Source organism: Bos grunniens, chromosome 22, assembly GCF_055505025.1.
Source record: "Bos grunniens cultivar Pamir isolate PY7600 chromosome 22, Bosgru_T2T1.0, whole genome shotgun sequence".
Lineage (NCBI taxonomy): Eukaryota > Metazoa > Chordata > Mammalia > Artiodactyla > Bovidae > Bos > Bos grunniens.
Window position 1 is genome coordinate 35,322,039 of NC_141186.1, and position 12,183 is coordinate 35,334,221.

Sequence of the window (12,183 nt, forward strand, 5' to 3'; positions counted from 1 at the left end):
AAACGTTAAGTCGCCGGCCCTGTTTGCAGACTGGAAGGAGGGAAAAAAACTTTGAGGCCAGAACTCTCCAAAGCGGGGGCATTGCCTTCTTTACCGAAGTTTTCTCCTCCCGTACACCCAGAGGGCATACTTTTATTCCCTCTCCCCATTGCGTATCCCCCTCCTCCATCAGTCAGTAAGTCTCCTTTAAGAGCCAGAGGCCGACTCTCCCTTTCTCCTCCCAGTCCCCCGCCCTTCACACCTTGGGTGGGAAAAGAGACTGGGGTGGGGTGGCTGGAGAGGCGGGAGGGGCGGGATCATGGTGAACGCTCCAATGGGCGCCCAAATTGGCCGCCGTGGACCCCGGCAGCCAATGAACAGCAGGCGGGGGCGGGGCGGGGCGCTGTTGCAAAGCATCCAACGTGGGCCGGCAGGAGGCCGCGGGCTGCTGAGCCCAGGGGGTGTGTGAGGGCGAGCGGCCGGGGGCGGGGCTTCGGGACCGGCCCGGGCTGGGCCGCGGGGAAGCGAGCGGCGAGAGGCTGATTGTTCGGCCGCGAGGTCTGCAGGGTTCTAGCTAAGCGGAGCAGCGTGCGGAGTCCGGAACTGCGCGGGCGCGCTCTGCCTGAGGCGCTGGGACAGCTAGGCGCACCGGGCCCTTGGAGCACTGCGGGGGTGGCCGCGTCTTCCAGCCCGGAGTCTGCAGCTGGACGCTTGGAGCCGCGAGGAATATGCCTACGGGCGCAGAGCTTCTGCTGTGAGCCGGAGCTCCTTGCTCGCAGCGGCGGCGGCACTTGGTGTGCGCGGGGACTCCGAAGCCCGGCCAGGAGCGTGGCCGGGGAACGAGGAGCGTCAGCCAAGCACCGTTTGCTGGGCTCCGTGGGGTTCGCAGCGAGCACGGACGGGTCGGCCCGGATGGGCGCGGGGTTCGCGGCCCCCTCCGGGCTCTGCAGAGTAGCCCAGGCACCAGGGGCCCCCTGAGCGCCAGAGTCGCTACCGCAAAGAGAACTTGTGCTGGCAGCTATGCCCCGGCACTGAGCCTAGTGCGGAGCGGAGCTCCCGCAGGCCCGCCCGTGCCGGCGGTCGCCCCGGACTTCGCAGCCCTAGCACAGGGAGTTCGCTGCGCGCTCCAGACAAGATGGCGCGGCCGGTCCGCGGAGCGCTCGGGGCCCCGCGCCGCTCGCCTTGTCTTCTCCTCCTCTGGCTGCTGCTGCTGCTTCAGCTGGAGCCCGCATCGGCCACAGCCGGCCCGCGGGCGCCCTGCGCCGCCGCCTGCACTTGCGCTGGGGACTATCTGGACTGCGGCGGTCGCGGGTTGGCGGCGCTGCCAGGGGACCTGCCCGCCTGGACGCGGAGTCTGTAAGTGCCGCCCTTTACGCTGTCCTCGCGCCCCGGGGGGCTGTCACTTGCGGACGGGACGGCTAGGGTGCTTCTCCGAAAAGGGGCTACGCATTGAGTTGCGTGTGTGTCAGGTTTGAATGAGCTGCAAAACTGTTAGTGTGGGATTGTAGTGGTGACATGGTCCTTGGGGATCTGGAGGAGCCTGTGCGTGCGAAGAAGTCTGGATGGGAAAAGTGTGAGCCTCTTTGAGTGTGTGGAGGTGCACGAGCTTGGGTCTTTGGGGTCTTAAGGCGGGACGTGTACCTCGTGGAGGGAAGGATGAGATCGAACGTGGGTCTTTGGGGTCTTAAGGTGAGCGAATGTGGGTTTTGAGGTTCTGGAGAAGAAAAAGTGTCGTGGGGGTCTGGAGGTGAGTGAGCGTGGCTGGTGAGGGCCATCTGGGAGTTGGTGAGTGGGTGGGAGTGTGGAGGTAAGAGTGTGTGAGTGAAGAGTCAGGAGGTAAGGGTGTATGTGTGGGTGGAGAGCGGGAAACATCTGGAGGGGAGAGTGTGAGGAAGTTTGGGGGTCCGCGAGTGTTTTGTTTTCCCTCTCCTGTAATCCACCTCTCTTGTCTGAGATCCTCGGCCTTCCAGTGGGTAATGAATGAAGGTGACTTTTGGCTCCAGTCTTCCATTTACATCATTTATTAGTGAGAGTGTGCGTGGCCGCCTCCTCATCCACCAGACTGGTGGCCTGACTTGGCTCTGGCCCCCCGCAGAAGTCTGGAGGACTCCCCGAGTTGAGTTAGGGGACTCTGAGAGTTCCTGGAGATCTGTGACTGCTGGAAGTTGGTCCTTTCCCCCCTGGTTGGCATCTTAGGGAACTGTATTCCAGATCCTTCCTGTCTGCTCCCTAGGGAACTCCTAGGGCTTGCCGATCCAGTGCATCTTGGGGCCCACCCTGTAGCATTTCTCCTCTATAAATGGTGCAAATCAGTCTTGGAGTAGTGCTACTTCGGGAGAGGGTGCGAGACTCAGGTGCCAGACTCTGATTTCAGCAGAGTGTGTTAACCCGCAAGAGGCTCCTCTCTGTGCTGTCAGGATTTTGACCTATTGGGACTTGGTGGGCCACTTCTCAGGAAAACACAAATACGGAGTTGTGTAAACATGGCAGAATGTCATAACCTTTTAAAATTTCTAACAAATCTGCTTCATGAGTCAAAATCCTGCCCAGTTATCAAAATTAGCATCTCTGCAGAACTGTTAGTACCTTCCAGAAGAGGCCTAGCTTGAATAGTGTGCTTTTGAGTTGAATAATTGGACATCTTTCCTAGAACATACAAGAGTCACAGTAGTAACCTCAGGCATGACATTCACTCTTCAAAAAGAGAAACAAAACTGGTGACACCAGTTTTAACCAACACCTGTGGCTTGATGTAAGAACATGTGGTCTGAGACTCAGGCTGCCATAAGGGGAAAGAAGTTAATTCCTTTCCAATGTGAAGATCCTGTGTCTCTTAGAGTGGGGCACAGATCTCTTAATGTTCCACACTGCTTAGCGACCCATCCTGTGCAGGTGTGAAACTCGACCCTTATGCACAGCTTTTCTCTTCAGTGTTCTGCTGCTGCTTTGGAATTCCCTGACTTAGGAAAAACCAGTGGTCAGGTGGTGGGGTTTAAACACAGGTGGTGGCCATGTAAATTAATGGGAGGTAGACCCCAGAGTTGCCATTTGGTATATTGTATATAGCTGGGGCAGTCTGGGGTATTGTGGGTTTTCCTTTACATACTCTTAAGTAGTTTCTTTTTTTTTTTTTAATTTTAATTTTTTAATTTTTAATCAGAGTAGCTGCTTAAGTGTCCACCTGTTGGAATAGTGACTCTCAATGTCAGTGTCGGTGGTGTCATGAGCAAGGCACTAAGTTCAGAAGTGGTGGGTTCCTGGCGAGGACAGGGTGTCCTCTTGTTTCCACTTTCCTATGGCCACAAGATCCTCTTTGCCTTGCCCTTTAATTTTTGGAGCAAAACTACTGGTTGTTTGGGGGGCTTTTGTTGCCTAAAGAGTGACATTTCATCAGTCATAAATAACTTTAAAATTTCAGCCTTTTCTCTTTTCCCAACACCTTTAATGATCAGTGAATACAAAACTGGGTATTTTGAACTTCGGGAGACTTGATTATACTGATTATGGTGTTAACTGATGAGATTTTAAGTGAGTAGTATGGCCTCTGGTTAGTATGTGGCAATACAGTATTCAGTACAGAAATGTGTGTCCTTTGAAAAAATGTTTGTGAAGTTTGTTTGTTTTTCTTCTGATTAAAGAACAATTAGGTAAATATTTTCCCCCTCCTCCCCCAGACTTCACATTTCTCCATTTAAGTCCTTAGTCTAATTCTGAATTTTCCATCAGGATATTTATGTTTTATATTCCTGGCTATGATTCAGTAAGACTTGAGGGGAGAAAGTCTCTGTCTATATATATAATAAAATACGTTATAGCTTCACCAACTTTACACCCTCTGAGTCCATTGTGTCTAGAAAGTGCGTTGAGCTAGTTTATAACCCCATGAACTAGATTTACTGCAGCTAGTTCAATTTCAGGCTGTGGGTTTGAGATAGAAGGGGACCTGTGGCTTTATGGAACTTTTTTTTTTTTTTTGCTTTTGTAAACAGTGCATCTAATTTTGGAGTTGCTGTTAAGCCCCGCATAAGGAAAGTAAAACTCCTTAATAGTGGATGTAAATGCAGTTGGAATAACAGAACTGGAAAAGGGCTGGGAGAAGGGAAAATATGTTCGTTCCTGGGGCCTGAGGATTACTTATTCAACACAATAACTTATAGTTGTAGTAGTCGAGCCATAACTGAGTCTGCCATCCCATTACGTAGGTGAGAACGGCCTAGTCCAACCAGCACATTCATAAATAGCTCCCAGCTCTGCCAAGCTTTCTTCAAACTTCCCAGAACCTTAGAAGACTTTGAACTTCTTAGAACTCAGATGTTTTCTTTCTTTGAAATTGCCTTGGAGAGTATGGCTTCAGAAGCTGTTTAAGATGCATTAAACACAATTTACCTTCAACTCTTGTCTGTGGCATAAAGTTGAGCAGAGCTTTGTTTTTTCACAGGGTCTGGCAGCTCAATGATGAGCTAATGGGACTGTGATAGGAAGGCAGGCAGGCCCTGGAGGAGGAACCACTGATTCTCTGCTTGGAGGGAAGATGACATGGCGTTTGAATGCAAGGACGTTCCCTAAAGGTCACCGAGTGTGGTCATTCTGAGTCACATTAAGACAAATGTATTGATTTGGTTCTCTTTGTGTTTTGTCTCCCTACCTATTTGCAGTACCAAACCCAGGGGACTCAGTCGAACTTCTTTGTCAGTTTGGGCACCTAAGTGGTATTTAGGATTATATTAGAAAACAAAACGCAAGCCCCATGGTGGTTCCCATTGTTGTTGGGGAGCAAAGAGGGCCTTTGTCTTTCAAATTTTACAGCTGTGCTGGAAGGCCCAGGTGTGCAGGGTGTTATGAATTAAGGGTTTGGAAAATAGTTTCCATCCTGTTTATGCAAATTAGATCTAAAGTGCGTATAACCAAATTGTTCCAGAACCAAAGCTAAGATTCACGCGTGTGCGTGCGTGTGCATGTGTGTGTGTTTTAAGAGGTAGATAATGGTCTGGATTGCCCTGAGGTCTTCCTTTCTGCCCATTTTCCTCTTTCTGTCTCTACCACTTAAAAGAATTCAGCAGACCATGAACGTCCAATTCGTGGGGATGGACAGAGGTTTGTTCTGAAGAGGAAGCCTGTCCAACACAGGGTTATGGCAGAGAGAAAATCTGAGAAGTGCAAGTGCTTTTAAAGTTTGGGGGAACTTTAGCCTGAGCTCAGAGTCCTTTTCAAGTGTCAGAAGCCTGGCTTCACCTCCTCTACATGATGGAGCACCTATCTGATATGTTGTTGTTGTTTAGCCACGAAGTAGTGTTCAACTCTTTTTCCATCCCCATGGACTGTAGCCCGCCAGGCTCCTCTGTTCATAGAATTTTCCCAGCAAGAATACTGGTATGGGTTGCTATGTCTTTCTCCAGGGAATCTTTCCAACCCAGAGATCGAACTCTCATCTCCTGCTTGGCAGGCAGATTCTTTACCAATGAGCCACCTGGGAACCCTTCATCCCTTATGTTATCTGACACTTTTTTTTGAATAAGGGCAAGTCAGGGGAATGAAATTGGGTGCCTTTTTTAGGCACAGGATTTAAGTCCCTTTGATACAAAATTATGGTCATAAAATCTAAGTTTTCAGGACTGAAATTAGGAAGTGCCCAGAGACCCCAAAGCCCAAGGTGTCTCTTGCCTGTAGTGTATGTCAGGGCTGTTCCTGCCCCCCTTTAAAAAAGGACAGTTATAAAAAGAAGCATGCTCATCTCTTTTCATATTTACATCAGGTCACCTTTGGACTTTTGGACTTTTGAATGTATTGTGGGCAGTACTTCTTCATCTCCAGAAGGATGACGATTCTGTGCAGAGTAATCAGATCTGGGTCCCAGTGGATGTCCAGCTCCACGGGACTTCCAGCCCTGCCCCAGAGGCTGTAAGTCTCTCTCACTTTCTATTAATGCCTAGGCCTGAATTCCCCACGCAGCCTTCTCTGAGCACGTTGGGATGACCTCTGGCTGACCTTACACTCCCTCAGACACCATGCTCACAATGCAAGGGCCTCTCCCCCGTTCTGCAGAGGTGTCTCCCTGGTGCAAAGCCTTTTCAGCATCTTCTCTTCAGGGAGGACAGGAATGCAAGAGAGCCGCTAGGGTTTTGTGCAACTTAACAATACTCCCAGCCTGGCTCTCTGCACCTGCTGCAGCCCAGAGGTCTGTTATCTGGGGAAGGAGGTGGTTTAAAATAGCCACTGGTTATTTCAAAAGTGACATCCACCAGAGGGAAATCCGCTGAAGGGATTCATTGAACTGAAAGTTGCTATAAGCAGTCAAGGATGTTGGTTGTACCAGTATCTCTGGTTTAAAACTCAGAGGGATTCCTCTGACTTAGCCCATAGGTTTAAAGACCAAGTTTCATGAGCAAGCCTGATTTTCAATGACTTGTGAATGAGCTTGGTGATATTTACTCATTGGGGACCTTTCCCCTTCTCAGCAACTGGAATTTGAAACCCTGGGGGTCTTTTAGAGTAGAACTCTGGGCTCTGTTAATATTCAGAGCTGTTTACAATGGATGCAGTTTCAAAGGCTGGAGGCATTGTCTTGAGACAGGAGGAGGAGGGGTAGGAGGAAAATTCCCAGGCAGAGGAGGGGAAATACATCTAAAAATCCCCAATGTTTCCTGGGAAATTGAGGAACCGTTAGTGGTGGTGGTGAACGACTTAAGCATGGCATTGAGCCTATGGTCCATTCCATCTACGCCCTGGCTTCAGTTCATAGTGTGTGTCAGTAATGTGGTTGTCTTCTGCGTTTGTTTCATGTTAAAGCATGGGAATCTGTCAAAAACTCAGATCTGTTCGTATTTCCCCAGAGAAATAGGACTTCGGAGACCAGAGGTAAAAATTTGCACAATAGTTAACCCTCTTGGAGTTATTTTTTTCTATATAACTGTGGGGTTTAAAATGGCAGTCCAGACTTACCTATTAATTGGCCAATTATATGAGTAGACTGAGAAATTTTCTATTGAAGAACCTGATACAGGACCACTGTTGCCATGAAGCAAAATGAGTAGTTAAATAAGGATTATAGAAAAAATGTAACTTGTGGTTTGTCTATGGTCTGATTGTAAGTTGCTCATTTGTATCCTGGTTTATAGGGTTTTGGGGGGGTATGCTTATGAATTTTTCTTATCCAAAGGCTTTATGCTTTATACATTTGCCTACTAATATGTTTTATATAATTTAGTACTTTACGTGTGATTTCAATATACTTTATGCATAATCTTCTAAAACACAAGCTATAAACGCAGTCTACTTATAAAAGTCACTCTGTGTTTTAAAAAGCTGCTTCCCTGTTCCCCTGGATTTCGTGCTTTTGGTGTCCTGCCTTCAGCTCTTCTCTTTGTCTTGTAGCTGGGCATGTGATGCCCGATTGTTCCTCAGGTTTGGTTGGGTTAGTGATGGAGGAAAGAGCGGATGAAAAAAAAGCTGCCTTTATTCTTCTCTGGTAATGATTTGGATGCCTCTTCCCGGCTGATGGCACCCAGTACTCACCATTCACTCCAGAGTGGTGATGATGAGACTGGAAATTATTTCTAGGGTCCGTCCCTGGCTCCGCCACCCTACAGCTGCGTGTGTGATTTGTGGTGAGACTCTTCCCTTTGTTTCCAAAAGAAGCAATCGTAGTATTCTACCTTAAGGCGCCATGAAGACAGAGTTAGGCGATAGTGTATTCAGCCTAATGCAGTGTGGGTCAGTCACCTTGCTGATGATTCAGAGCACAGGTCGGACGCTAAGACCCCCCGTTAACAGGTTTTGTATCCCCTTGTGGCATGGCTGGTCTCTCCAAGTCGGAGTTCCTGGTGACAGAGGCTTCCTGGGAAGAGTGCTTTTCTGACATGAAGATCTCATTTGTTGGGAGCAGGTGGCAGGGCTCAGACCCCAAGTGGCCTTCTGCCATAAAGTTTCTGGTGATATGGATACAGTGAAGCTTTGTGTACCCTAGGGAAGCTCAGACAAATTCAAGCGGGACTCTGTGAACAGTTGCAAAAATTTATACAAATTATGCAATTAGCAAAAAATGATTGAGGTAGTTTATAAATGTATTCCAGTTGTGCAAATACATCTGTCTATTGAGCATTACCCTCTTGGGAGGTGGGGTATGGGAAGGAGGCTGAGAAGTGAGAGGCCCTTAAACTAATAATTTTATCCTATTATTTCTCAGGGTTTCACTGAAACTGAGCCCTACTGAGAAGCTCGGTCAATTGCCTGGAAACATGCAGGTGCAGTCTTCCAAACAAGGGTTGGGTTACGAACTCTGGGGCTGGCTGAATCCTCTGCTGTGCCCACTTCTCTTTGGAAATGTTTGAGGGAGGAGGTAGAGTGAAGGGAGATGATTGTGGGGTGATTTGCACAGGGCTGGAGATCTCGGACATTTTTTGTTTGTTTGGTTTGTCTGCCATTGTGCAGTAACTTTGTAGGGGACATGGTCATTGAGCAAAGGGTCATCCATGGAATCTGGCAAGGATGCCACCTGAAAAGCCGTTTGCTTTTCTTGCCCCTGAACCTGTACCTGCCTCCCTTCCCCCGTGACAGACCGTGATTCACAGCCTTGCCCACATGAACGGCTACGATTGTTTGCGTCTTTATTACTATTTAATCTAGAATAACCAGTAAAGCCTATTGTGTGAACAACCAATCCGTTCATCTCCATAAGTCCTAATACATCTTGGTTTCCTTATGAACCAGGATGCAGGTTCCAATCACTGCTCATTTAGTTTATTTTGGCAAAAGGTGGCCTTCAGAGAGTTTAAAGAAAGCATGGCCTGTCTTCTTTTGAAGCACTTTGCATTGATTATTCTTTAAACTTTTATGGTGCCCAAGTCTCTAATCTTTTATGATCTGTGGGCACTTTTTTTTTCTTGAGGTCTCTTATTATTGGGAAGAAAATGAATGAGGAGTGAGGTTCTGTCCTGCAACAGAATTACCTAAATGTTGAGAAACAAGATAGTGGAGAGTTAATTTTTTTTTTTTTAGCTGATTAAAAACAAATCACACAACTTCATCTTCTAAGACTGTATTATACAGTGTTTAGGAGGTGTCCCCCCACCCCCACCTCCTCTTCCTGTCCTTTGCTCCTACCACCCGTTTATAATTTGCTGTTCCAGTAATTTCACACTTATCTTGGTCAGGGCGTACATTGCACTGATAAAATTCTTCCTCACTGGATTACCTACTTGATGATGGCCTGTTAGATATACAGTGAGAAGAATCAAGCACTTTAGAACTAAGGAATGGATAATCTCACTTTATTTCCAAATTTTGTAGTCACTGTGCTCTTCATTGGTACCCCCAACTTTAGCACTTCAAGCTGGGTAAAAAGGCATTGATGCCCCCTCCGTCTGCTGCTGGTAACCACTAGTTTGTTCTCGATGTATGTGAGTCTGCTTCTTTTTCTTTATGTTCACGACTTGGTTGCATTTTTTTAGATTCCACATATAAGTGATAGCATATAATGCTTGTCTTTGCATCTGACTTATTTCACTTAGCCTCATGCCGTCCACGTCCATCCGTGTTGCTTCAGATGGCGGATTTCATTTTTTGTGACTGAATAGTATTCCATCACTTCATGGGAAATAGAGGGGGAAACAGTGTCAGACTTTATTTTTTGGGGCTCCAAAATCACTGCAGATGGTGACTGCAGCCATGAAATTAAAAGACGCTTACTCCTTGGAAGGAAAGTTATGACCAACCTAGATAGCATATTCAAAAGCAGAGACATTACTTTGCCAAAAAGTTTCATCTAGTCAAGGCTATGGTTTTTCCAGTGGTCATGTATGGATGTGAGAGTTGGACTGTGAAGAAGGCTGAGTGCCGAAGAATTGATGCTTTTGAACTGTGGTGTTGGAGAAGACTCTTGAGAGTCCCTTGGGCTGCAAGGAGATCCAACCAGTCCATTCTGAAGGAGATCAGCCCTGGGATTTCTTTGGAAGGAATGATACTGATACTGAAGCTGAAACTCCAGTACTTTGGCCACCTCATGCGAAGAGTTGACTCATTGGAAAAGACTCTGATGCTGGGAGGGATTGGGGGCAGGAGGAGAAGGGGATGACAGAGGATGAGGTGGCTGGATGGCATCGCTGACTCTATGGATGTGAGTCTGAGTGAACTCCGGGAGTTGGTGATGGACAGGGAGGCCTGGCGTGCTGCAATTCATGGGGTCGCAAAGAGTCGGACATGACTGAGCGACTGAACTGAACTGAGTATTCCATTTTACATATATATGTGGATGTCACATCACATCTTCTTTATCTGGTCGTCTGTTGATAAGCACTAAAGTTCTTTTATGTATTGGCAGTTGTAAATAATGCTAGTATGAACACTGAGGTGCTTGTATCGTTTTTAATTAGTCTTTTTGTTTGTTTTTTGGATTTATACCTAGGAGTGGGATTGCTGGGTCATATGGTAGATCTACTTTTAGTTTTGCTTTTTAAAATAATTTATTTATTTATGACTATGCTGGGTCTCGTTGCTACACAGGCTTTACTCTAGTTGTGATGAGTGGGTCTGCACTCTAGTTGGGGTGCGAGGGCTTCTCATCGTGGTGGCTTCCCGTCGTGGAACAGGACCGCCCTTGGGCTTTAGTAGTTGCAGTAGTCGTGGCTCCTGAACCCAGAGCACAGGTTCAGTAGTTGTGTCGGATGGCCTTAGTCACTCCGCAGCATGTGGGATCTTCACAGGTCAGGGATTGAACCCATGTGTCCTGCATTGGCAAATGGATTCTTTACCACTGAACTGCCAGGGAAACCCAATTTTTATTTTTTGAGAAACCTCTATTCTGTTTTCGTAGTGACTCTATCAATTTACATTCCCACCAACAGTGCACCAGGGTTCCCTCTTCTCCACACCCTCCCCAGCATTTGTTACTTGTGTTATTTTTTATAATGGCCTCTTTTATTTAATCTGTGCCTTAATAGACTTGTCCCCATGGTTTTGTTTTTTTTTGGGAGGGTGGGGGGAAGCAAATCCAAGCATATCACTTCATCTGAAAATATAGATAGGTTTTAAAAAATTAAGATACATTTATTTTTGAGATATAATTTACATATATTATTCTCTATAATGTGATTTAAAGAAGTGTTAACTGTAACAGCCTTTTGGCGGGGGGGGGGGAGGAATCATTTGTTTTAAGTCTGTTTTTCCAAAGGGAGTTTTTGGTAAACTGTACCTTTAAAGAATGTTTATTGAGCACATAGTGTGTGCTCTCTCAATTTGTGTGCACTCAGAACACAGTTTGGTCTCTTTCTTGTGAGAGGTACTTAGTTCCTTTGTCCCATTGTCCTTTGCCTGAAATGTGGTGATTCGGAGGAACTCTCATCTCTCCCCATGTAGCTGTTAATTGGGAAGTTTCTTCTATGCTGTTAATTGTTGATGAGAATTCTTTTGTGAAAGAGCATAATTCCAAATGGATCATTTAAAAAGTGATATTTCAGGTAGTGTTGGTTAATAGAGGGGTAATTAGCTATTGGTTGTAGTTAAGTCGTGAGTCTGAATCAAGTTAACTATTGTTTACTTTGTAAGCATGACCCTCCAGCTGTGGCTACTTGAGGCTGCTTTAAATAGAGTGAGAGGCACCCTGGAAGAAAATCCCCCCTAAGCAAAGAACTATGTTCCTGGAACCCTCTGTGCTTGATTTAAACTTCACACAGATTTGAAAATGCTTTTCTTCAAGTAGCTGCAGAATGGTTTGGTTTGGTTTTGTCGAAGTGCATAGTTTAATTTCTCTGCAGCCTGTTACTTTGTTGGTTAGGAGAGACTTTTAGAATGGATTTCATGCTGGTTGCAGCCTAATTAGCAGTCCGAATGGGAGTACAAACCAATCCACTTGATCAAAGTCTGTGGAATGATTTCCATATTCTGTTTGTGAAAATCTAATTCTGTATGGATCCTGTGGTGTTCGTTGGTTTTAAAAGCTGTCCTACATGGTCCGGTTAAATTCTTGCATGTATTAAGTTTAATAAAATTTATATGGTATTTGATTAGATACCATCTTACAGGGCATTCTGTGTTTAGGGAAGTGGAAGCACACACCGAAGGGGTTAAGAAAGATCTACAGGCTGGGAGGGCACTTAAAACTGAGAAATTCTGACTGTGAGTTTAATTTCTATTTTATAAATTAGGAGAACTTTCTGCTGTGCAGGACCTTGGTCCAGTACTATGCATCTTGCCTACATTGTAGTTTTCATT

At 46.4% G+C, this 12,183-nt stretch overlaps 1 protein-coding gene across 2 annotated transcripts in view; it reads left to right on the plus strand.

Annotated features, from left to right (window-relative positions):
* Window positions 1-509: 509 nt before the first annotated feature.
* LRIG1 (leucine rich repeats and immunoglobulin like domains 1) overlaps window positions 510-12,183 on the plus strand; it is a 115,399-nt gene continuing 103,725 nt past the window's right edge. For both annotated transcript variants that reach the window (XM_086366922.1, XM_086366923.1), the window contains exon 1: window positions 510-1,335. In XM_086366922.1, the coding sequence (XP_086223048.1) occupies window positions 1,115-1,335 (221 nt within the window). In that variant the 5' untranslated portion in view covers window positions 510-1,114. The remainder of the gene's footprint in view (window positions 1,336-12,183) is intronic.